Consider the following 25,933-nt stretch of genomic DNA (forward strand, 5'->3'; position numbering starts at 1 on the left):
ATGGTCGAGGAAGATTTTATTTATTTGTTATTATTTTTTAGAAAAATATAAGCGAGTGAAGATTTAAACGTTTAATATTTTAATCAATGATATATACATTTTAAAAGGTTAAACTATACGAAAATTGTTTTGGATAACAATTTGTTAATTTATTGAGTATATGCATGTTTTCACATTACTTTTTCGTTAAAATATGTGGATGAATTAATGAAAATGAAAGAATATAAATTATGCCTAGGGTAGAGAAGCATGTTCTTTACATCCATTTGGGTATTTGACCTTCAATCATGATCTTTACAAGTATTAATCCGTACGTCATTCCCTGATAAAGCTGTTTCTTTGCTCAACAATATATGAATAATTCAAACCTTTAACTCTTTGATCAAAGATACATACTTTATGTCATTGAACAAATGTCATGACAGAATCAAAGGTCCAAAACACTACCAATTTTACAAGATGGCTACCTTACAATCATCAATATACCATCTAGACTAGAATTCCATTGAAGATTATCAATCTAAGATTCTACGATGTAGATGAACAACAATAAGGGATCTTTAAAAGCTTTGTCATTCTTCTTCATCAGCTTGAGCAGCCACAATCTCTGAGTCCAACTTGTCTAGTAACTCTTCACTGACATGTTTGCCGACAGATATCATATCGAGAATTATGCTTGGATCGAGCCCTGCACCGCCACGTTTTGTCAACCCGCATATGTGACCATGCCTGTTGACGGATATGGAGACTGCAGAGCTCATTTGAGATTCTTCTTCCAAAGTAGCATCAATGATGTAGTGCTTACCCACCTTTGTCAATGTAACTATGGCTGGAACCCCAGATGTGTCGAACTGTAGAAATTCTTCATCACTTACATCAACTTCAGGTTGTTCGTTGGCTGATGATTCTGCAGCAACGTGGACTTTTGGGATGCCTGTACTGCTCAAAGCAGCCTTGGGAAGAACAGTTGGAAGTTTTATTAGTTTCATCTTGTTCGTAGTAACCATGAGTATTGAAAGATTTAATGAAGTATCAAGGTTGAAGTTTTATATTAATTGAAAAACACGAGCTAATACTTCTTCAATGAAAGTAGAAAGAAAACAATAACAAAGAAAGATAATGGACACAGCAACACTAGACTACCAGCCTTTTCCACAAGAGAGCTAGTAACCTCTCCCTCCTAAGAAGCCAACTGTCATTAGGAAATTTCCCATTTTACCCCTCTGATATGTGATGGCCTAGCAAAGATTTCAAAATTGAAAGAGACAAATATAGGCTTCAGGGATTTCAGTTGCCAAACTTAACTTCGCTCAATCAGAAATGAACATCATACTGATGTTTATTGGATATTGTTTTGGTTAAACAAGCCAAGGTTATATGGTCATGATGCATTGTAAAGTATAAACAATAAGTACAAAATTTGGTTATTAATGTTAACAAATGACACAGAAGAGTAGACAGAAGTCAACAATGAAAATATACCTTAATGGCAGCTCCAAGGGCATCTAAAAGATTGCCCTCTGAGCTTATGACCAGGCCCTCAATATAGAGATCCCAGCAAAGCTTCCCTTCCACAACTATCAAAGATGAAAGGTCAATCGCAGCCCCTGAAGCAACAAAAGCACACTTCGTCATCAAGTGCAAAAGTTATTGATCTGTTTTTCTAGTCATGAGTCAAACCTGAACCACTCTTTCCACCTAAGAGACACCGATCGAGAGCGACCGAGAGTTCTGTTGACAACTCTTCACCACCCCTACCCTATATTCAATGAAAACCCAAATATTACAAGCATGGCAAAAAGTACATATGGAAATAAAGACTGCACAAGTGGATGCGATATACACCAGTTTGATGAAAGATCCACTACTTTCATTGTGAACAAATGAAAAAAATGGAAACCTAGAGAGTATTTACAAATAAAAACCTAGAGAGGTTTGAAATCTAACAAAGGACTGCACCTGACCTAAGACTCCTCAATCCCCCTGAAAAACCTATTGTTTCTTTCACGCCAACAACCCCATAAAATACCACAAAAACAAGCCAATCACAACGAACGACCCTTTTCACGAAGGGGCAGGGGTGCTCCTCCACCATGCACTATTCTCATGGATAATATTATTGCTTCAGCAGTATTATTTTTCTATCAATTTCATTTTATCAACAAGAACTATGTACTGAATATCAAATCTAGCTGTTGATGCCCAACCTTCCATTTTTCACTTATTATTACCTCCTATTCTCCAACATAAAATGAAATTCCGATTGCTTCCAACAAAACACCATTAAACCAAACCATTCACTGGCAATCCTACAACACATGGATGAACAAATTTTGTTAAGAAAAATGCAAGTTACCACACCTCAAACGCTGGCTCCGCAATTGGGCTACAATCAACAGAGATCGAAACCTTCCCTTTGTCAGGCTGCATTGGATTAGGCCTTCCAAGTTCAGCCTGCACTTCAACATATCTAAGTAGTCATTATCATACTGAATAAACGTTTAAAGTTTCACAAACGAAAACAAAAAAAAAACAAGGGTTTCAATCTTTTGCAGCAGAACCAGGAGCATGCCACTCGGTTAAAATGTAGTGACTAGCATAATTCAAAAAGAAAGAAGCTCAAACATTTTATACCTTCACGGTAGCAATAACTTCAGTACCACCCATTCTGACCCTTGCTGAACCATTTGCCTAAAATTAAGAGCATTGCGAGATTAAAACACATAAAGGGGAAGAAGGACCAAAGAAAGCAGAATCACTACCTTATTTTGATTATACCTGAGAGATCACATCAGTTTCTACAGAAATTGGTCGATAAGTTAGTCTCCCTCGACCATCAGTGCGAAGATCCTGAGCAATACCACCTTGTATGAAAAGCTTCTCTCCAATAGAAAGGCCCACCATTCCTACTTTTCAGGAAAAAGAATCTGATGAAGCACACAAAACCAACTGGAAATTAGAACCCAGAAGCAGAAGGTTTTGACAATGTTTTCGCAATATTGGGTTGAGTAGGATTGGGATTGGGGTTTTAGCATAAACAGAGATTAAAGACTGAGAAGAAAGAAAATGAGAAGGTAAATGTTACTCATGGCACGACTCGAATGTAGACGTTGGCAACGGACGGCAGCGGGTCTGCTACAAACTCTTAAGGTGCTTCGCCGGCAAGAGGCCTGTAGTGTTCACTATTGGAGTGAGTTCAAAGGAGACTTAAATTCAAGAGCTGTCCGAAAGACTAACTTTTACGGTGCTTAGCCCTCATTTTGTCCTCATGCTGCCACATCGATTCCTCAATCTGAAGGTTCCGCTAGAGCACCTTCACCAGTGCTATCTCCCAGTTACACAAAAATTTTACATCCCTTGCAAAAATCTGCATCGGTGCCTCTTTGTAACTCAGATTCTCACTCAAATGCAAGGCTTGAAAATCCAACACATGGGCAAGATCTGTTATGTAGCCACGTAATATAGATACATGAAACACATTATGCACTATCGAGAGAGATGGAGGTAAAGCCAAATGATAAGCTACCGGACCAATTTGCAACAAGACCTCAAATGGCCCTATGAATCGTGGGCTCAACTTGCCCTTCCTTCCAAACCTCAAGATACCTTTTATTGGAGCCACTTTCAAGAAGACCTTATCCTACTTTGGGCCATTTTCATTCTTCTTCTAATCCTTTGAATTCCTTCTTTCGTCCTCTTGACTAACTCTGGACCCAACAATTTGTGCTCTCCAACCTCACCCCAACGAACAGGAGATCTACATTTCCTTCCATAAAGAGCCTCATAAGGCACCATACCAATCGTGACCTGATAACTGTTATTATAGGCGAACTCCACCAGTTGCAAGTGAGAGTCCCAATATCTCTAAAATCCAACACAGAAGCTTGCAACATATCCCTAGAATCACATTCAACTGCTCTGTTTGGCCGTATGTCTGAGGATGGAAAGATGTATTCAACTCCACTCGAGTACATAATGCCCTCTACAGCCCTTACCAAAAGTTAGATGTGAAGCAGGGGTCTCAATCAGAAATGATAGAAACTGGCACCCCGTGCAGCCTAATGATCTCCTTCATGTATAATTGTGCCCATCTATCCGTTAAAAACGAAGGCCTCCTTGGAATGAAGTGGGCCAACTTGGCAAGTCAATCTACTACATCACATATTATAGTATGACCTTTTGCAGTCCGCAGCAACCCCGCAATGAAATCCATCAACACTTGCTCTCACTTCCACTCTAGCACTTTGAGTGGGTGTAACAACCACACTGGTTTCTATTTTGGAGCATTAACCTGCTGGCACATCAAGCACTTGCAAACAAAATTGGCAATATCCCTTAAAGTCTAGGTACATCTTAGTGCCACCCAGGTGTATGGAAAATCGAAAGTTGTGAGCCTTAGCCAACAACTTTGCCTTAAGTCCAGCATCCTCCGGCACACACAGACGCCCCTGATACCCGAGGCTGTTATCTGACAACAAAGAGAATTCACTCTTCCTCCGACCTTCTCCTGGCGAAATACTGTGGCTAAGCTAGGGTCATTCTGCTGACCCTCAATGATACGCTGCCTCAATGTGGACTGTACTGACAACTGAGCCAACAAAGAGGTAGCTTCCCCAACTACCACTGCTACTGCTATCTCTGCACTCAAAGTCTCTACAAATGTGAGCTTGACTTATGATCAACGCCAACGAATGTACCGCCTTCTTGTTAAGAGCATCAACCACTACATTGGCGTTACTTGGATGATACAAGATTGTCGTAGTCTATGACCAATTCTAACCACCTATGTTGTCACATGTTCAACTCCTTCTGAGTGAAGAAGTACTTTAGGCTCTTGTGATCGGTAAAGATCTAGACCTTCTCCTCGTAGAGGTAATGCCTCCAGATCTTTGAGAATAGGGTTGCCCCTTGTAGCTAGTCGAACAAATCATCAATCCTAAGAAGAGGATACTTATTTTTCATTGTCACCTTGTTTAGTTCCTTGTAGTCTATGCCAAGTGCATAGTCCTAATCTTCCTTCTAACAAACAAAGCCGAAGCACCCCATAGCGACACACTAGGACGTATGAACCCTTTGTCCAACAACTCCTGCAATTGCAACTTGAGTTCTTTCAGCTCCGCTGGGGCCATTCTTTATGGGGCCCTAGAAATGAGAGTCATCTCTGGCTCCAACTTGATGCTAAAATCTACCTCTGGAGCTGGGGGTAGTCCTAGGAGATCCTCAGGGAACACATTTGAGACTCCCGCACCACCGGTACTGAGGTTATGCCTCTCTTACCACAACTCGTATCGATCACATTAGCCAATAACCCCAGGCTCCTTGGATGATTAGCTTTCTTGCCTTCAATGCTAAAACCAAATGTTCCGTTCTACTCCCCTTAAATTTGGAGCTTACCTGGACCACCTCCTCCCTATGAAAACAGTCAATAATCGTGTGGTTTTCAACTAACCACTCCATTCCCCGAATGACATCGAAACCCATATTCAGCACTATCAGTGACACATTCAAGACTCAATCACACACAGTTAACTGACAGTCCCTAACTTTCTCACTAGTTACCATACTAACCCCTATTGGGGTAGTCACAAGTAACACAAAGCCCAATGGCTCTAGTTCTAACTTGGCTTGCTTCACAAAGGGTTCATAGTGCATGTCATGATTCAAACATGCTCATAACATCGCTCTTCATAAAGCATATCATTTTTCCTTGTCTCTTATCATGCTTCTAAGTATCTCATATCACTATACATCTCACAACATATAGTACATTGTCATAGCTCTAGCATATGCATAACTTGGTTACTTCACATACATGGCATATTCACGAGGTCTAAACGTGCTTCTAAATTCAATTAAAACCAACACTGTGGAACTAGAGTGCACATGTAGACGTACTAATAGTAAAGCCACTTACCTCAAAATGAATTCGAGCAATTAAACTCTTCTTGAATTAACCCCAATTTGCAGCTTAAACCAAAACCACTTCCAAGCCACAAAACAAGAATTCAACCTAAACATAAAGCACAAGTAAGGGTTCTAAAACCCAATTCACAACAGCCACAAACAACCAAAACGATTATAAATCTATAGAACCTACCAACAAGTTGACGAATCAGCCTTAAATTCGCTAACAGAAGACTTAACACACTTTAACCCCTTGAATCTAAGAACAAAATCCTCATGGGTATTATAAATCAAACCATAACATAATGAGTAACTAAGAATTTACCAAAGAAATCATTACTTACCCACGTCGAACGCCCAAAACACCGCCGGATAGCAACTAAAATTATTCCCAATCTTCAATCTAAATCCAAAACACAATGGGTACCTACCACTTGAGGCCAAGAGTTGATGGGTATTCAAGAATCTCCAAGAAACTCAATTAAAATAGTACAATCTTACCCCAAATCAAACTCCGTCGAGGAGACGGCTGCTAAAACGGCACTGCCAACCACCGGCGTTGAGGTATGCGACGGCTGGCGACTGGACGGCGCACGACTGCAGGGATCGACGGCCGGCGTGCGCGCTGGTGCACGGAAGACGAGCGAGTGGAGGGAAAATTGGCGGCGCTGGTACTCGTGGAGGCGGCGGTTGACGGAACTGGAGTGCCGGCCACTGCTGTCGGCGACAAGCAGCGGTCTGGCGGCTGAAGAAAACGAGGGGGTGTTCTGGAGCCTGCAGGCGTGAGTGAGGAGGGGAGAGATTTGATTTTTTTTTCCTTTTTTAAAAATATATATATACTTTTTTTTTTTTTCCAAAACCTAAATTATCTTTCCAAATTAATTTAATTTGGCCACAAATCTTAAAATTAAATGAAAATTAGGCCAATGACCTATATCTGGGCCGATAATATCAAATAACCCGATTTTTTTAAAAAAAAAATTATCAATTGACCTTCTGCTGACGTCATCACGGTATGAGATTACAAGAATTGCCCCTGATAATTGTTTCTTGCTCTCGCTGTTTGTCTATCTTCCAAACGGAGTTTTTGGAGCTGGGAAGCGATCTAAACACCACCTCCCCATGAAAATAGTCAAAAATCGTTAACACATAGCAAACATGTAATGGTGAATTCTTTAAAATCTAAACTTCATTTGAACAGAGTTTTTCGGAACCAATCGGAGTTTTTAGAATGGGTTTTTCGGAACATAACAAACTTTTCTTGAACGTGGTTTCATTGGTGTTTGTAGGAACGGGATCTCAAAAAAGGTATGTAAATAGCTATGAAGCACATATACTTCATGTGAGGCAAAGAATCCGTATCAGACACGTATCGGATACCGATACTTCCAGATACTTCCCAGATACGTATTTACACGCGATTTGATGTATCTATTTCTACACGTACATTTTTTTAAAAAAAAAAGAACAAGCAAATCATCTAATCTTTCCTAATCTAAAACTAGACAATCTATTTAAAAAGCTCACTACTCGTTCCAAAACTAAAAGGAAAAAAATAAATAAAAGACCAAACCCTAAAATCATCTAATCTTCACCTTCACATTTGAGTCCTCACAAAGTTCACCAAAATATAAATCATTTGGATATCTTCAACAATTCAATGAAGTTCTTCATTTATCTTCATACTTCTCCCTCATATCTTCTTCTTCTTCTTTGTAATATAAGTCATTTTTCTATTGCATTTTATTAACTATTGTACTTCAACATCTTAGATGTTATTTTTTTTGTATTGTACTTCAGTGTTTGTATTATATTTTGTGTTATTGTTATTTATTAACTTGTATGCTAAATTTATTTATATCCTATATTTTTTTTTTAAGAAAAAAAATGTATCTTCAATGTATCAGTATCCTCGTTTTTTAAAAATATATATAAAAAAATGGTGTATCCTTAGACGTATCCAAATCTTAATTTTTTAAAAATTGATGAATCACCATATCCGATCGTATCCGTATCGTATAACCGTATCTATGTTTGTGCTTCATAGGTAAATAACATAACGAAAAGGGTGTGAGAAAGAGCGACAACGAGAAATGTGGAGAGATTGAGATAGAGCGACAGCGAAAATGAGAGGGAGAGAGAGGAACAGCGAGAGAGCGCGAGAACAAGAAAGAGTGACAGCGAGAGGTAACGACAACGAGAGTCATGAGAATAAGAGCAATTGAGAGCGACAACGAGAGAGATCCAGTGTATTAAACGATATTCATCCGCTTAATAAAAAATGTTCTCTTACTTTGTAGGACGACAGAAAAGTGTCTACTAATTTGATACGGAGGTGATTGGGGTGAGAACCAAAATTTATATGTTGGAGGTGAGCTAACAGGAATTATTATGCCTATTACATTGAAGTATGAAGAACTTAAAGTTCACACGTATAGGGTTTCAAATGTAATTGCTCAGAGTTTGATGTTGTTATGAGAGTTAAATATAAGCTTGACTATGAAGCCCCTCTATAGTACATAAGGAATGACGGTGATGTTCGCTTCCTTCTTTTTCAGGAAGATCTTTGTAGAGTTTAGCTATATGTAACACTAAAATTGAACCATGACGGAAATGTGAATATAAGTTATGATGGTATAGGGGTAGACAGACAATACGATATATCATATGAGCTCAATCGAGAAAATAGTGATATTCCATTGTCTATGAACACTCAACCATCAACATTATCAATAGACAATGACAACATTCATGCATGGGACTTGGAAAGAGAAATTCAATGTAACAGACCTGCGCTTGGTAATGAGAGATTAGGAGGACTTACTTCAATGGATTGTGGTCCTCCAGAAGAGTGTGATCCTTTCGTGGTTGGTAATGAAAGATAAGCAAGATTGAATTTTATGAATTGTGGTCCTTCATAAGAGCGTGATCCTTTCATGGTTGATAATGAGAGATTGACGGGATTGAATTCTAAGGACTGTGGTCCTTTAAAGGTACGTAGACATGTAATGGTTGTTCATGAGATCAGCAGGATTGAGTTCCATGTCTTCATGTCGTAAAGAGGAATTGATTATGCCTGGTACCTCTTCATCTGAGACAGATATTGAAGTTGGTCAACTTTTTTTGGAGTAAGAGTGACTTAAAAATTAGGTTGTCTATTTTGTCCAAAAACAATAATTTTGAATATAAAGTAAAGAAGTCAACTAAGTCTTTGTTTACTGTCAAATATATCAAAGATAATTGTCGGTGGAGCCTTTGTGTAGTGAAAGTCTCAGGGTGTGACATATTTAAGATCACAAAGTATATGCGGTCGCACACATGTTCTATTGGAATTTTAAATCATGACCATAGACAAGCAATGGTTGCGGTAGTTGGTGAACTAATCAAAGACAAGTTTACAGGCATAGAATGTGTTTATAAACCTCGTCACATGGTTGAGAATATGAGGAAAGAGTACGGCATAAACATAAGTTACAATAAGGCGTGCAAGGGAAACTACTTATGCTCTCGCTAGGGGTACTCTAGAAGAGTCATACGTTGTTTTATATGCATATGGTGAAGCGTTAAAAATGGAGAATCCAAGTACAAGGTTTTAAATCAAACATGAAAATGATGTGCATTTCAAGTACATGTTTATGGCATTAGGGCCTTGTATTAGAGGTCTTTCAAGTTTTCGGCCTGTGATAATTGTTGATGGATCACATTTGAAAGGAAAATACAAAGGGACCATGTTGGTCGACGTTCCATGGACGATAATAGCCAAGTATATCCACTAGCATATGTCATAGTGTACAATGAAACTGATCGAGCTTGGAAGTAGTTTATGTCAAATTTGAAGTGTGCCATTGAAGAACCCCCTAATTTGGTGTTTGTGTCCGATCAAGCGGTATCTATTGGCAATGCCATTCGTGCAGTTTTTCCTACGACATTTCATGGATTGTGCACATACCACATAGAAAATAATATTCTTTCCAACTTTAAGGACAATACAATTGTTGGGATGTTTAAGGATGCAGCTAGGGCATTTCACATGTCAGAATTCCAATCACATTGGGACCAACTACATACTTTTTGAAATGATGTTGTATCGAAATATTTGGAGGATATTGTGAATAAACTCTCATAAAAAATAACCCATGAGCGGAAGCACGATTGATTCAAATTCATTGTAACAGAATTACAAGCATTCACAAACATATAAACTAGTTATGCATCTTCTAACAAATTACGACATGTTTTAGAAATTAAAGAAAAAAGGAATGAGAGACATACCTTTGAAGAATTCTTCTTCTAAAGACTTCTTGCTCTCGTGAAGACTTGGACTAATAACCTCTCGTTGTCTCTACAATCGTCTAGTTAATCGTCTATTCAATCACGAATAATCTTCTCCACGAACAAGTAACCTCTCAAACACCACCACTCAATAACCTTGGTATTCTCGAAGTGAGAATCCAGGAGGTGTGAGCTCTATTGGATTTGGTAGAAGGAAGGAGGAAACAACGATCAAATTATGCGACCAAGCAAGTGGGAGAGTATACTATCTATCGTATAGACTTTGTGCTTGATCATTTAGTAAAGCTCAGTAGGTACACGATCATATTAAAAAAACAGGCGTGATCATTTACACAACGTTTAGAGAATCTCGCTTGCTACGTGATCGTTTAGTAAAACTTTACACAATCGTTTAGTCAAATACGCATACACTATCGTTTAGGCTCTCGCTTAGAAGGCTATCGTATAATCTCTGATTAGCTAAACGATTAGTTATGCGACTTATGAAGTGATACCTTACAAAAATGAAAACATTTTTCATTTTATCCTTCAGTTATGAAAACTGAACATAACATCCCACTTCACGCACGGTTAAAGGAGAAACTACCTACAATTATCGTATAATTGTTTTAATTATAAATAAATATAATAACTAACTTATCATATTATATTTATAACTTATAGTTTTAATATCATATCATATGTAACATTTAAACCATATTCATTTTCTCTTTTACATAATATAAATCATATTTATATCAAAATCCTCCAAATAATGTATCTTATACATCATATCATCTATATCACATATAATTGAACTAGTTTAATTATATCATATATGATCAAACTTTCTCTTGTCAATTTAAATATTTCAAACTGACCCAAAAATTGATTCTCAACTTGAATCCATTGAGCTACCAAGGGGACCTTATGGACCCATATCTTGAAGCACTGATGCATGTTTAATGCGATGAAATAATGGTGTAGAATGCAATGGTGAAATATGCATTGTGCATGTAAGTTTTCTCAACAAGATCCAAGTATAAATCCTACTGAGTTACCTGGTAAGCCCAGCAGGGACTAAGGAATCAGTATGCGATGGTACTTTTCGATTACTTTGCGGTAACAAATAAATCAATGTGTTGGTTGGTATGTTGTTTAAAATATACAGTTTATGCGGCGGATTTAAGAAAAGAGTTAATATTACAAAAGTACACTGAGTATGCAAGAGAACGGGTTGAGAAGGGATTTAGCTAACACTTCCTAAGAATGCGTTCATGTTATGCGATCATGCTACATACATACAACAGCAAGTCATCTCTCAACGCAAATGCTATGGCTTATAGTTTTAGAATGCATGCGATGTATGCAATGATGTCTTTATGACTTACATCTAAGCCTCTATTCTTGTCTATGCGATGATGAATGGCACACACATACACAAGGCGACCGCATACTCCCACAACCTATCTCTAGGGTGCATGCGATGCATGTTGGCAAACAGAGCTTATCTCTAAGTCTCTATCTCTTGCTTATGCAGATTTAACCTTGCTTTCTCAAGTCTAGATTCTAACCTAGCTCTCTCGAATCTTAGGTTCTTTCTTTAGACTCTCTCTCGAGTAGCTCTAAAGGGGTGATGAACGCAACATAAGAAAAGATGATCACATGCAATGAAGATCTTAGGTCATGTTAGCTAAGTACTTCTCAACCCATTCGAAAGTTTAGTTACTCATGCGTATTGTAAAGAGAGTGAAAAGATGTAGAAATGCAAGTTCCATTCTATATATGAAATCGAAATACAGAAGGACAATTTGAAATAAAGATAAAAAGCCTGGTAGCAATTTCTTGCTTCCCAAGACTTTTACATTATTCTCTATTTTGCTCAAAAAATTTTTTTGCTCTTGCAAGAGTTGGCCCCCTCTCTGTTTTCCACGCTCCCTGGCACTCTTTCGAGTTGACCAGGACGATCTTCCGACGTCTTCTCCCTTCTCTCGCTTTTGCCTTCTAAGTATAAGGAAACTAAGAACAAAGGCTAACTATCTTCTATATGACTTAGCTGGAATGAAAAACTGAACTCCTCCAATGAAGGTGACCTTCGATATTTATAGAGCTTCAGGGTAAAGAGCTTTTTCTATCAAATGATTGCACTGATGGGATGTCATTAATTTTCTGTCTGATGCACCAAATAATTGTCACCGAAAAATTGAGTGTACTTGCTACAGTGTCGTTAACGACTTGTCAACTTAATTCGAAATCGATCGTCATCAGCTTTCTGTCCCATCGTGATTTATTAAGCTCTTACCTTGATGCGCCGGCTCTATGCGGCCACCTTCTTGAGTATATTTTCGCAAACGCAAATGATCGCATAGCCTTGCGGTCGCAATCTCTTATGTGCTCGGATGCTAATTTCCTTGGATCGCAATTTCGCCTTGCGTCAATGCATTTTCTTGTATAAAATACATAAGTTAGATGTTTTAATGCAATGGACGCATCTGATCACAATGTTGTAAGCTTAATGCTTTTGGATGCAATATTATATATTTTTACCATCGCAAACCTAAATTGTTTTATATCTTTGCGCTGTAATAACGTGCCTTTCTACCTGTTATCAAGCTCCAATGGTACGTGAATAGCTAACTAAACTCTATAGTCACGAGATCCATTATCCGTTAACTGCTGGGCACTCCACTAAAGATCGACAACTGCACTCTTCTCACTATAAATATATTTCTGTGTCCATCAGATATAACTAGTCAACAGTACGATAACCTTTCACAAATGCTTGTAAGTACAATTGAGCCAAGTTACCGTTTTGCCCCTGTAGTTACATCTAACTTCTTAATAACCACTGATTCCTCTAATGAACAATACATCATAGTCCTACTATGAGTGGACACCTCTCGAGGCATGAGAAGGTGTGTGGCGCCACATCGTTCAAGCCTTGGAATCAGCCCTTATGGGAGCAATCTATCTACTTACCCCTACTTCGTCGAAAAAATGAATTTCATCATGTGTACCTGAGTTCCCAACTCCTCAATCAGACGAATCCCCAAAGTGGTAGGTTTGAGTGGCAATCTGGCCACTCATACTTATGCAAATCAAAGGACCGCCCTCAAAGGCAGAAGTTCCCAACTCACTTAGGATTAAGGTCATGTTACCTATGGTCATCTTAGTGAAATGAAAATCTTTGTCATGTTTGGCATTATATAATGAGACTAAACACTTCGTGGTCCGGTCTTATACAAACTTCTTTATATAGGACACCCCCGTTTGCATGTCTTCACATGAATGATTAGGATTAGGCCATCTGTAGCACGTCACAACATTTGTAACTATCTACAAAGCGGGTCGTATCCGTAGTGTCACCAGGATAAGGTTTCCCTCCTATATCCATATACTATAAACTATTTAGGTTATCACTTAAGGCATGATCCACTTGTATGTCTCCACATACATGCTTAAGTTACAACGATAACTAAGGATCTAAGTTTATTGGTTTGTGGTAAATGCAAACAAAATATCTCATATTTCATAGACAACAGTGAAGAAAATATCTCATATTATTACATCACAAGCGTTTGTTCATACAGGTGTTTACAATCCCTATGAGAGTTTAAGGCATCAACCCCAATAATCTCTCACTTGTCCTAAAGCAAGTGGATGTACAAGATAACAACAAGTACAAGTACAAAAAAAATAAAGGGCACTAAGGCCCAGTACAAAAATCTCCCACTTGCCCTAGTCCAGCCATGGCCGATCCCATAGACCTATGCTCTGAAGGTGACCCTAAAAAACTGTAGCAGTGAGATCCTTTGTAAACAGGTTAGCAAAGTTGTGCTTTGAAGCGATCTTCGTGACTATCATGTCCCCTCGATGCACTATCTCGCGGATGAAATGATACTTCCGCTCTATATGTTTGTCGCTCTTGTGACTACTGGGCTCCCTGAGTTCACCACAGCACCACTATTGTCATAATAGAGGGTAATGGGTCTAGACATGTTTGAAACAACTTCCAAATCAGTCAGAAACTTTTTGCCAAACGGCCTCTTTAGTAGTTTCACAAGCCGCTACATACTCGGCCTCCACCGTGGAGTCGGCGATGCACTCCTGCTTAGTGCTTCGCCATACTACAGCTTCTCCATTAAGAGTGAAAACTGACCCTGAAGTGGATTTCTAAGAATCCTTATCAGTTTGAAAGTCAAAATCCGTGTATCTAGTAAGGATCAAATCCTTAGTTCCATAAACGAGCATGTAGCCCCTCATTCTCCGAAGATACTTGAGGATGTTTTTTACTGCGGTCCAGTGTCCTTGTTCTGGATTAGATTGATACCTACTGACAATCCTGACAATGTAGCAGATGTCTGGTTTAGTACAGAGCATCACATATATAAAACTGCCAATAGTAGATGCATAGGGGACTTAACTCATCTCCTCAACCTCTTGAGACGTCTTAGGACACATTTCCTTAGACAAAGTAACTCCATGCTTGAAAGGCAGTAGGCTCCTTTTGGAGTTCTGCATCAAGTACTTGAGCAACATCTTATTAATGAACGATGTTGGAGACAACACTAGCACTTTGTTCTTCCGATCCCAAAAGATCTAAATATCAAGAACAAAATGAGCCTCTCCCAAATATTTCATTTGGAATTGGTTCGCTAGCCAGTTCTTAACTGTAGTCAGTAGTCCTACATCATTCTCAATGAGTAGGATATCGTCTACATACAACATTAGGAAAACTACTGAACTTTGATGATTTTCTTGTAAACACAAGGCTCATCAATGTTTTAGCCTAAGCCGTATGATTTGATCGTAGTATCAAACCGAATGTTCCAAGATTGAGACGCATGTTTCAGCCCATAAATGGACCGATTCAGTTTGCAAACCTTTTGCTCTTGACCTTGGGCTATGAATCCCTTAGGCTGCACCATATAAATGGTCTCCTAAAGATTACCATTCAAAAAGGCAGTCTTGACGTCCATTTGCCATATCTCATAGTCATAAAATACGGAAATGAACAGGAGGATGCAGATAGACTTCAACATGGCAACAGTTGAGAAAGTCTCCTCATAGTCGACTCCCTCCACTTGGGTATAACCCTTTGCCACAAGTCTAGCCTTGAAGGTTTGCACCTTCCCATCGGCACCTTGTTTCCTCTTGTAGATCCATTTGTAACCTATAGGTTTTACCCCATCAGGTTGATCTACAAGATCCCATACTAAGTTTAAGTACATTGACTCCATCTCGAGATCCATGGATTTGACCCATTCATTCCGGTCAACATCCTCCATTGCCTTCTGATAAGATAACGGATCCTCAACGTCGCCATCAGCGACCATAGCCAGGATTTCTGTGAAACCCATATAGCAAACAGGTGGGTTCAGAACTCTCTCATTACGTCGAGATTCCCTCAACTCTTGAGGTAGAACTGACCTACCAGATGAACTACTATCAACAACTCTTGCTGATGGAGAAGGCCCTTCAACAACTCTTATTGAAATTTCAGTAGTTTTATTAGAAAGCTGACGTAACAGATCTTACTACGTGGACTGTGCTTCCTAATATGATCCTTCTCCAGGAAGGTAGTGTTCGTAGACACAAACACTATCTTTTCCATAGGATCATAAAAGTAATCCCCTCGTGTACCTTCGGGGTAGCCTATAAAGAGGCTCAACCTCGACCGTGGTTCCAATTTCTTTGGATTGGCCTCAAGCACATATGTTGAGAAACCCCATATGTGCAAGTGACACAAACTAGCTTTACGCCCGTTCCACAACTCCAAAGGTGTTCTTGCAACACTTTTGGAAGGAACACAATTGAGGATATACACTGCAGTCTCCATTGCAAAACCCCAAAACGAGTCTGGTTAGAAAGCGTAATCATCATCGACCGAACCATGTCCAACAAGGTTTTGTTTCTCTTTTTTGCTTCGCTATTCTGCTGAGGTGTACCTGGCACTGAGAGTTAGGAAATGATTCCATGTTTTATCATATAGTTCTAGAACCTCGAATCCAAAAACTCTCCACCCCAATCTGATTGAAGTGTTTTAATCCGTCTATCCAATGCATTTTCAACTTCAGCCTTGAACTCTCTAATTTTTCAAAAGATTCAGACTTCTATTGCATCAAATAAACATACCCATACCAAGAGTAATCATCTCTCCAGCCTCAAGCTGAGACTGAAATACAGGACCCAACCTAGCTTTGATACCAATTGAAGGAACTCTTATCAAATAGTACCTATGAGTGGAAACAAGATCGTTCCAAATTCATTGTGACAGAAATACCGCATTCATAACATACAACAAGTTATGCATCTACTAAAAAATTACAACATGTTTTGAAAACTTACATACAAAGAACCAAAAGACTCACCTTTAAAGAACTTTTCTTCTTTGTTTTTCTCAGTTTCATCAAGAAATAGCACCTCTCATCATTGCTGCAATGCCAAGTCAATTGTCCACCACATCTCGCTGTCGCTCATCACCGAATGGTCTTCTACACGAACAAGTAGCAAGGAGGACACCACCACTCAGTAACCTCGGTATTCTCGGAGTGAGAATCCAGGAGGCGTGGGCTCTGTTTGATTTGGTAGAGGGAAAGAGGAAAGAACGATCACACACAACGACCAAGCAAGTGAGAGAGGTTTTCGTCTATTGTATAGATTGGTGCTTGATCGTTTAAAAAAAGGTATACAATCGTTTAGGTAATCGGGTTGATCGTTTAGACGATCGTTTAGGTAATCTTGCTCTCGCGCGCGATTGTTTAGTAAAAGCTATACGATCGTTTAGGTCGTCTGCGTGTGTACACGATTGTTTAGGAAAACTTGAGCTATCGTGTAGGCTCTTGTTAACTATACGATGGGCAGTGTACAAATCTGTGAAGCGATAATCAGATCTCTTTGCAAAAATGAAAACTGTTTTCATTTTATCCTTCAGTTATGAAAACTTAATGCAACTTTCCATTTTCACGTACGGTTATGGAGAAAACCACCAACAATTATCTCATACTTTTTTAATTATAAATAAATATAATCATATTATATTTATAACCTATAGTTTAATATCACATCATATGTAACATATAAACCATAGTCCTTTTCTCCTCCACTAGATATAAATCATATTTATATCATTTTCCTCCTATTAATATATCTCATACATCATGTCAACTATATCATATATAATTGATCAGTTTAATCATATCATATATAATCAAACTCCCTCTTGTCAATTTGAACACTTCAGACTGACCCAAAAACTAATTCTCAACTTGAATATATTGAGCTACCAAGGAGACCTTATGGACATGCGGCTTGAAGCTCTAACGGTATGTGAATAGCTGACTAAACTCTTTAGCCACAAAATCCACTATCCATTAACTGTCAGGCACTCCACTAAAGAACAACAGCTGCACTCTTCTCACCACAGATATATTTCTGGTCCATCGGATATAACCAATCAACAGTACGATAACCCTTCACAGATGCTCGTAAGTACAGATAGGCCAATTTATCGTCTGGCCCCTGTAATTACATCTAACTCCTTAAGTAGCACTGATTCCTCTAGTGAACAATACAATATAGTCCTACTATGTGTGGACACCTCTCGGGCCATGAGAATGTGTGTGGTGCCACATCGTTCAATCCGTGGAATTAGCCTTTAAGGGAGCAATCTATCTACTTACCCCTGCTTTGGGGAAGGAGTGAATTCCATCTTGTGTAACTGAGTTCCCAACTCCCAAATCAGACGAATCCCCAAAGTGATAGGTTTGAGTCGGCAATCTGGCCACTCGCACCCATGCAAATCAAAGGACTACCCTCAAAGGCAAGAGTTCCCAACTCACTCAAGATTGAGGTCATGTTACCTATGGTCATCCTAGTGAAGTGAAGTCTCTGTCATGAACGATGTTATATAATGAGACTATAGCACTTCATGGTCCGGTCTTATACAAACTCCTTTGTATAGGATGCTCTCACTCACATGTCTCCACATGAATGATTAGGATCAGATCATTTGTAGCAAGTCACAACACTTGAACTCTTCTACAAAGTGGGTCGCATCCGTAGTGTCACCAGGATAAGGTTTCCCTCCTATATCCATATACTACAGACAATTTTAGTTATCACTTAAGGCATGATCCACCTGTATGTCTCCACATACATGCTTAAGTTACGATGACAACCGGGATCTTAGTTTATCTATTTGTGGTAAAGCAAATAAAACATCCCATGTTTCATAGACAATAGTAAAGAAAATATCATATATTATAACATCACAAACGTTTTTTCAATACAGTGTTTACAAACTACAAGACCTAACGAGAGTTTAGGGCATCATCCCCAACAGATGTGTGGCCCATTCATCTATGCCACATTGAAGTGGACCATCATGTTCAGAACATGTTCACAAACAAATGTGTCTTCCTCCATTTTGGAGTTGAAGATGCATTTCAGAGCTTCAGGCTTGAGCTGCCCAGATGGTTGTCCGAACATTGCCCATAGGGACTCCATGATCTCACACGCTGATACCATAGGCTCATGCTTCTTGGCCAAAATGCCATTTAGACTAGCCAAGATGTAAGCTCAAGCCTTCTCGTTCGCCCGTGTCCATCTCTCATAAGCCTTCCGAACATTTCGAGTGGCGTTCTATGGTAGAATAAGAAGACACTCCTCCGTAAGGACGAACCTCAAGTCATCGATGATTAAAATTGTAGTTATCGTGTGTTTCCAACTAGCGTAATTCTCACCAGTCAACTTATCAGTGCTTAATAGAGCTAATGTGGCTGTAGCCATTTTTACATTACTGAAAAAATGAACAAACTTAATGAGTCTATGCATTGCCACTTTTAACACCAATTTTAGTTTTAGCAAAATAGTTTCCATGTACCCTAAGTGAAAAGACATCTATTTCACAATGATGCCCCAACGAGGCAAGACAAAAGTCATCAGTGGGGTGATCATATACCCCTTCACTGGGATGAGACATTCTCAACCATTAGGTAGAAACAACTCTTGTTACTGACACTAATAGTCACCATTTTTTGGTTCATAACTGTTAACCTTTAACAATTTGTGTAAGTGTAACCCCTCATTTTCGGCCCTAGAGTCCCGCTCTAATGCGAGCACTGTAGAGAAAAAGCAGATTAGGACAAGAGACTAAAGCGACCTTATCCTATACAGGAGATCAGATAAAGGATCGTGCAAAACAACCATCCTTTAAGGGGACACTCTAGGGTGCCTTGAGGCGATGCACAACAAGCCTAGACAGAACCCGCCTTAGACAAAAGGTCCCTTATAGATAGATTTTCTACATATTTAATCTTTTATTAGTCAATTTAATCTTATTAAACTGATTAGAAGATTAAACCTTAGGTTTCTAATCTTATTAGAATCGTGATCTTAGGTCTATCTCCATCAAGTTTTAAAACTCTTTTAAAAACATGATTCAAGCCTAAATTCGCATGCATGTCTTTCTTATTGATTTTAGTTCTAATTTCCCTTATAACACTTATAAAAGAAGCAACCAAACCATTCCCATTACTAAGCAAACTAGGTATTTATAACTCTTATAAATTTAACCTATGTGTCATGCTTTATGCAATGTCCATTCATTACTATATATAACTCTTATATATTTGTAATGAACTAAGCATACATGCCTCCATACATCCTTATACTATAACACTTATAATATAAAGATGATGTATGAATAAATATAACTCTTATATTATATGATGCATGAGCATGCTCTTAAGATAATTTTATCATGCAAACTATTATATTATAACTCTTACAACATAGAGATGGTGCATGACCAATTCATAACCTAAAGTAGGATTTCAACTATATGGCATACTATATGACATATAATAAAATATACATCTTATGCACATTCACCTCAATTAATGGACCGGGATGATTAAGCTCAAACAAAAACCAAAAATTAAATTCTATCTATTACATAAAACCATCGAGCAAATCAGTTCACAAGGGAACCAGGTCTTGAACTGCCTGGGCGAAGACTTCTTCCTGATCGTTTAGTAAATTGGGCAAGTAACCACGATCGCTTAGCTACAATCGAGTACTATTTACAATGTGATGAAGCATGAGGCCACTCAATCGTTTAGCGCACTAAATTTAAACAACGCAAGTCTAAATGATCGTCTAGACAACTACAATATTGTGAGGCATGATCGTCTAGTCAATAGAATAACAAGCGCCAAGAAACAATTACTATGCGATCGTGTAGTCAGTGACTATGGGTGAAGCATACTGAGCTACACGATTGTTTAGTGCGCGCGCGTCAACCTTGAAATGAGTATCCCATACTCAACGATCTCTTACCCCATCTTTACACGATCTGACCAATGCTTGGTCTTCTTCTTTCTCAAAGCAATGTGCATCTCTATGCCTTGAAGCTTCATCACAAGCGACTCACACTGACTCAAACACTTTGAATTACATACTCGATAGCAAGTTAACATGCCCAAAAACACATAGGCCCTTATAATTAACTTTGAATGTAAAAGAATTCAATAACCAGAGGCAACCATCTCAGAAACTCCATTAATCCACATCCACAAACATATTTAATACTTAAACAGAATGTAGGCATGCTTTACCCACCAAGAATGTAAACGCTATTCTATACATAAATGGATTTGGAATATCAGAACCTGGTTCTGATACCAACTGAAGGAACTCTCATCAAAGAGAACCCATGAGTGGAAGCACAATTGATCCAAATTCATTGTGATAGAATTACAAGCATTCACAAACATACAAACTAGTTATGCATCTTCTAACAAATTACGACATGCTTTAGAAATTAAAGACAAAAGGAACGAGAGACATACCTTTGAAGAACTCTTCTTCTAAAGATCTCTCGCTCTCATGAAGACTTGAACCAGCAACCTCTCACTGTCTCTATGGTCGTAAACTAATATGAAAAAACACCTGTACAAACAAACGCTTAAGATATAATAATATGAGATATTTTCTTCACTGTTCACTATGAAATATGAAATATTTTGTTTGCATTTACCACAAACCAATATACTAAGATCTCTGGTTGTCGTTGTAATTTAAGTATGTATGTGGAGACATACAAGTGGATCATGTCTTAAACGATAACCTAAATGGTCTGTAGTATATGGATATAGGAGGGAAACCTTATCTTGGTGACACTATGGATACAACCCGCTTTGTAGATATTATAATTGTTGTGACGTGCTACAGATGGTCTGATCCTGATCATTCATGTGAAGACATGCGAGCAGAGGTGTCCTATACAAAGGAGTTTGTATAAGACTAGACCATGAAGTGTTTAGTCTCGTTATATAACTTCGTTTATGACAGAGACTTTCATTTCACTAGGATGACCATAGGTAACATGACCTTAATCCTAAGTGAGTTGGGAACTCCTGCCTTTGAGGGCGGTCCTTTGATTTGCATTGGTTCGAGTGGTCAGATTGCCGACTCAAACCTACCACTCTGGGGATTCGTCTGATTGAGGAGCTGGGAACTCAACAACAGAAGATGGAATTCATTCCTTCCCTGATGTAGGGGTAAGTAGATAGATTGCTCCCTTAAGGGTTGATTTCGAAGCTTGAACGATGTGGCGCCACACACCTTCTCATGGCTCGAGAGGTGTCTACTCATAGTAGGGCTATGATATATTGTTCATTAGAGGAATCAGTGATACTTAAGGAGTTAGGTGTAACTATAGGGGCAAAATGATAAATTGGCCCAACTGTACTTATGAGTATCTGTGAAGGGTTATCGTACTATTGACTGATTATATCCGATGGACACAGAAATATATCTGGAGTGAGAAGAGTGCAACTGTCGGTCTTTAATGGAGTGCCTGTAGTTAATAGATGGTAGATCTCGTGACTAAAGAGTTTAGTCAGCTATTCACGTACTGTTGGAGCTTCAAGCTACAAGTTCATAAAGTTCCCTTGGTAGCTCAATGGATTCAAGTTGAGAATCAGTTTTTGGGTCAATTTGAAGTATTCAAATTGACAAGAGGGAGTTTGATTATATATTATATAATTAAACTAGTTAATTATATGTGATATAGTTGACATGATGTATGAGATACATTATTTGAAGGATTTTTATATAAATATGATTTATATTAAGTAAAGGAGAAAAGAACTATGGTTTAAATGTTACATATGATGTGATATTAAAACTATAGATTATAGATATAATAAGATAAGTTATTATTATATTTATTTATAGTTAAAATCATTATACAATAATTGTAGGCGGTTTCTCCTTTAACCATGCATAAAGTGGGAGGTTATGTTCAGTTTTCATAACTGAAGGATAAAATGAAAAATGTTTTCATTTTTGTAAGGTATCGCTTCATAAATCGCATAACTAATCGTTTAGCTAAACAGAGACTATACGATAACCTTCTAAGCAAAATCCTAAACGATCGTGTAAGCGCCTTTGACCAAACGATCGTGTAAAGTTTTACTAAACGATCGCGTAGTAAGCGAGATTCTCTAAATGATCGTGTAAACGATCACGCCTATTTTTTTTAAACGATCGTGTACCTGCTGAGTTTACTAAACAATCAAGCACAAAGTCTATACTATAGACAGTATACTCTCCCACTTACTTGGTCGCATAGCTCAATCGTTGTTTCCTCCTTCCCTCTACCAAATCCAACATATTGGGCTTGAAAGGTGGGTGCGTGTTTATGAAATAGAACGAAGATACGATAATATGACGTCAAATAGTGTAGAGTGTTTCAATTCATTGACCAAAGAATATCGACAACTGCCTATATTGTACTTATTGGAACATGTTTGAGGCCTCATCCAGTCATGATTTTATGAATGGAGAAATTATTGGACATCTCGAACGACGCCACACTCCGACTATTGTGAAAACTGATTAGCAAGTGAGTGTGACAAGGATAGACGATATCGAGTTGAGTCGATTGATTGTTATAGAATCCATGTGCGGGACAATCGATTGGACGGTATTGTGAACCTTCATACGAAGGAATGCATGTACAAGGAATTTGACTCATTCGGTATCCCATGTTCGCATGCAATTGTGGCTACGCGAGAACGAAACATCTTCATCTGAGGTCAGTGCAGTCCATTTTATAGCGTTGACTCCCTCATGGCTGCTTATGCAGAGCCCATAAATTCACTCGATCACATATCTGAATGGAAGATACCTCCAGGCTATGTGGAAAAAATATTGCTTCTCTTAGAAGAGTGGTATAGGTCAGACGGTGAATAGTACGAAAAATACCATCAAGAGGAGAACACCCTAGACAAATAAAATGTGGTAAGTGTGGGAACTATGAGCATAATCGACAAAACTACAATGAACCGCTCACGTCCGAGTGGCCTTATGAATTAAATCCAAATGATTCAAATGTCGGATGAGTGTGATTTTCTATGTGTCACTTATAATCCTTAATGTACATAGTCGAACTTATAAATTTCAAATGTGTATTTTTTCTCCTCTTTATACATTCACGAATCTTTCTGGAAATGTCTCGCTCTATCTGGATCTCGCTCTCACTAATCTCACTATCATTTACACAACTTTACTTAAGTTTGTCTATTTACGAATCTCTGGAAATGTCTCGCTCTCGCTCATCTCACTATCACTTACACAACTTTACTCAAGTTTGTCTATTCATGAATCTCTGAAAATGTCTCGCTCTCGCTCATCTCGCTGTCACTTACATATATTTACTCAAGTTTTTCTATTCACGAATCTCTAGAAATGTCTCGCTCTCGCTCATCTCGTTCTCAGTAATCTCGCTCTCCCTTATATAAATTTAATCAAGTGGTTGTCTATTCATGAACCTTTCTGAAATTTAACCAAGTTTGTCTATTCATGTTACTCAAATGTTTGTCTATTCATGTTATTCTACACTAACAATTTAAATAACATGTTAGTAAAATTATATCAATAATATACATAATATACATGTACATCAATAATATGGAGTGTTCGTCCACAACTGACATGCCAATTGCATCCTACAGTTACTCATCTTCTCCTAAGTGATTACAGAAGGGGAACTACCCGTCACCAAATGCTCAGAGAATTTTACTACAAATATTCCACAATATAACGACCCGTGCTATGTGTTCGTAGCAATAGGTCGGGATATTTTCTAACGAGACGTTTCTATGTCTGGCTTCTAACGTTTGAAGTCACAATAGTGAATTAATGATAGTAGGGTGTAAGTCAATGGTTCAAGGCAAGACTCTAACTTCTTCTTTGATGTCATGGACGGTAGTGAATCGAATACAAACAACCAGGGACAAAATGGTAATTTGGCCTAGTTATACTTATGAGCAATTTGTAAAGAGTGTTATACTGTTGATTGGTGATATCCAATGGACATAGAAATATATCTGTAGTGCGAAGAGTGCAGCTGTCGGTCTTTAGTGAGTGTCCGACCGTTAATGGATGGTGAATAATGTAATTAAAAAGTTTAATTAATTATTTATGTATCGTTGGAGCTTTAAGCTACAGGTCCATAAGGTCCCCTTGGTAGCTTAAAATGATTTAGTTGGAATCAGTTTTTTGGTTAATTTGAATTGTTTAAATTATTAAGAGGAATTTAATTATACATGGTATAATTGACATAATGTATTTGATACATTATAGTTTAATGGAGGAAATAAATATTTGAATGAGATTCAAATATATTTTCTATGAATATGATTCATAGTTGTTAAATTTAATATAAATATGATTTATATTAAATGTCATAAAATAGAGAAAAGAAACTATAGTTTATATTATATGTGATACAATATTAAAACTATAAGTTATATGTTATATTTGATATAACATATAATTTAATATAAATATAATATGATAAGTTAGTTATCATATTTACTTATATTGTTTTATTGTTTTATTATTATTTGAATAATAACTTCTCATATTTTCTCTCGAACCACCTTAGTGGGTAGTTATTATTTTATGGTAAAAGGAATAAAAGAAAAGTTGTTTTTTCTTCTTCCTTAAACATTCATATTACTCAATGATTGAGTGACAAAAAAGTTCTGTGTTCTTGTTTGTGAGAGAACTTTCAATCTACTTCCTTCTCCACCTTAAACTTATCTTTCCTAACCAAAACAGTCAGAGCCCACCATCACTCTTGGGTTCTCACCCCGAGAATACCAAGGACTCTTTGTGGTAGTGTCCGGGTTGCTATTCGAGGATTCTTGAAGAAGGTCTTCAAGAAGTTGCTGAGTTCGTGATTGCTCGAAGGATACGTGAAGAAAAAAGTTCTTCAAAGATAATATATCTTGAACCTTTGTTCTGTAAAAAGCATGTTGTAGTTTAAGGTAAATGCATATCTATTGTATATTTACTGTAAATTACGTTTTCAATAATTAATGAAATTTGGATGATCCGCTTCCGCTTAAGGATCTCTTCAATATGAGTTCCTTCAAAAACATCCCTTTAACGCTGAAATTGTAGCCAATGTGTTTTGTAGAGGAGTGGTTAAACTGCATGGATTTCCATAGTCCATTGTGTCTAACAAGGACAAGGTGTTCATGAGCCATTTTTAGCAAGAACTATTCCGTCTTTCAGGTACTAAACTATATTGAAGTACTGCTTATCATCCTCAATCTGACGATCAAACCGAAGTGGTTAATCGAAGTGTAGAAATTTATTTGCGTCGTTTATGTGGAGAGCGGCTGAAGGAAGGGGTTAATTGACTGGTTGAATATTGGTACAATACTACATTTAATGT

General features: G+C 37.9%; 1 protein-coding gene across 18 annotated transcripts; it reads right to left on the bottom strand.

Annotated features, from left to right (window-relative positions):
- Window positions 1-352: 352 nt before the first annotated feature.
- On the bottom strand, window positions 353-6,740 carry LOC120081303 (3'-5'-exoribonuclease family protein). 18 transcript variants are annotated; one of them, XM_039036051.2, is made up of 10 exons: window positions 6,406-6,740; window positions 6,249-6,337; window positions 6,098-6,163; window positions 5,915-6,010; window positions 2,779-2,927; window positions 2,635-2,691; window positions 2,362-2,454; window positions 1,681-1,759; window positions 1,483-1,607; window positions 353-953 (listed from the first exon to the last, which is right to left on the bottom strand). In XM_039036051.2, the coding sequence occupies exons 5-10, from the start codon at window positions 2,902-2,904 to the stop codon at window positions 573-575; spliced, it is 861 nt and encodes a 286-aa protein (XP_038891979.1). In that variant the 5' UTR covers window positions 2,905-2,927; window positions 5,915-6,010; window positions 6,098-6,163; window positions 6,249-6,337; window positions 6,406-6,740; the 3' UTR covers window positions 353-572. The 18 variants fall into 18 exon arrangements, with proteins under 18 accessions (XP_038891979.1, XP_038891981.1, XP_090171992.1 ...); XM_039036053.2 differs by having other exon boundaries at window positions 6,249-6,307; window positions 6,406-6,714; XM_090315866.1 differs by having other exon boundaries at window positions 2,779-2,906; window positions 6,249-6,307; window positions 6,406-6,709.
- Window positions 6,741-25,933: the final 19,193 nt, after the last annotated feature.

This window comes from Benincasa hispida, chromosome 7 (genome assembly GCF_027475165.1).
Source record: "Benincasa hispida cultivar pf3 chromosome 7, pf3_genome.v1.1, whole genome shotgun sequence".
Classification (NCBI taxonomy): Eukaryota; Viridiplantae; Streptophyta; class Magnoliopsida; order Cucurbitales; family Cucurbitaceae; genus Benincasa; species Benincasa hispida.

Excerpts from the sequence above, each read along its gene's own strand:
- LOC120081303 (XM_039036051.2), bottom strand. The coding sequence starts at position 2,904 with ATGGTGGGCCTTTCTATTGGAGAGAAGCTTTTCATACAAGGTGGTATT. Across the intron at positions 2,692-2,778 it reads AAACTGATGTGATCTCTCAG|GCAAATGGTTCAGCAAGGGT; the intron begins GTATAATCAAAA and ends TCTTAATTTTAG. Across the intron at positions 1,608-1,680 it reads AGGTGGAAAGAGTGGTTCAG|GGGCTGCGATTGACCTTTCA; the intron begins GTTTGACTCATG and ends TTGTTGCTTCAG.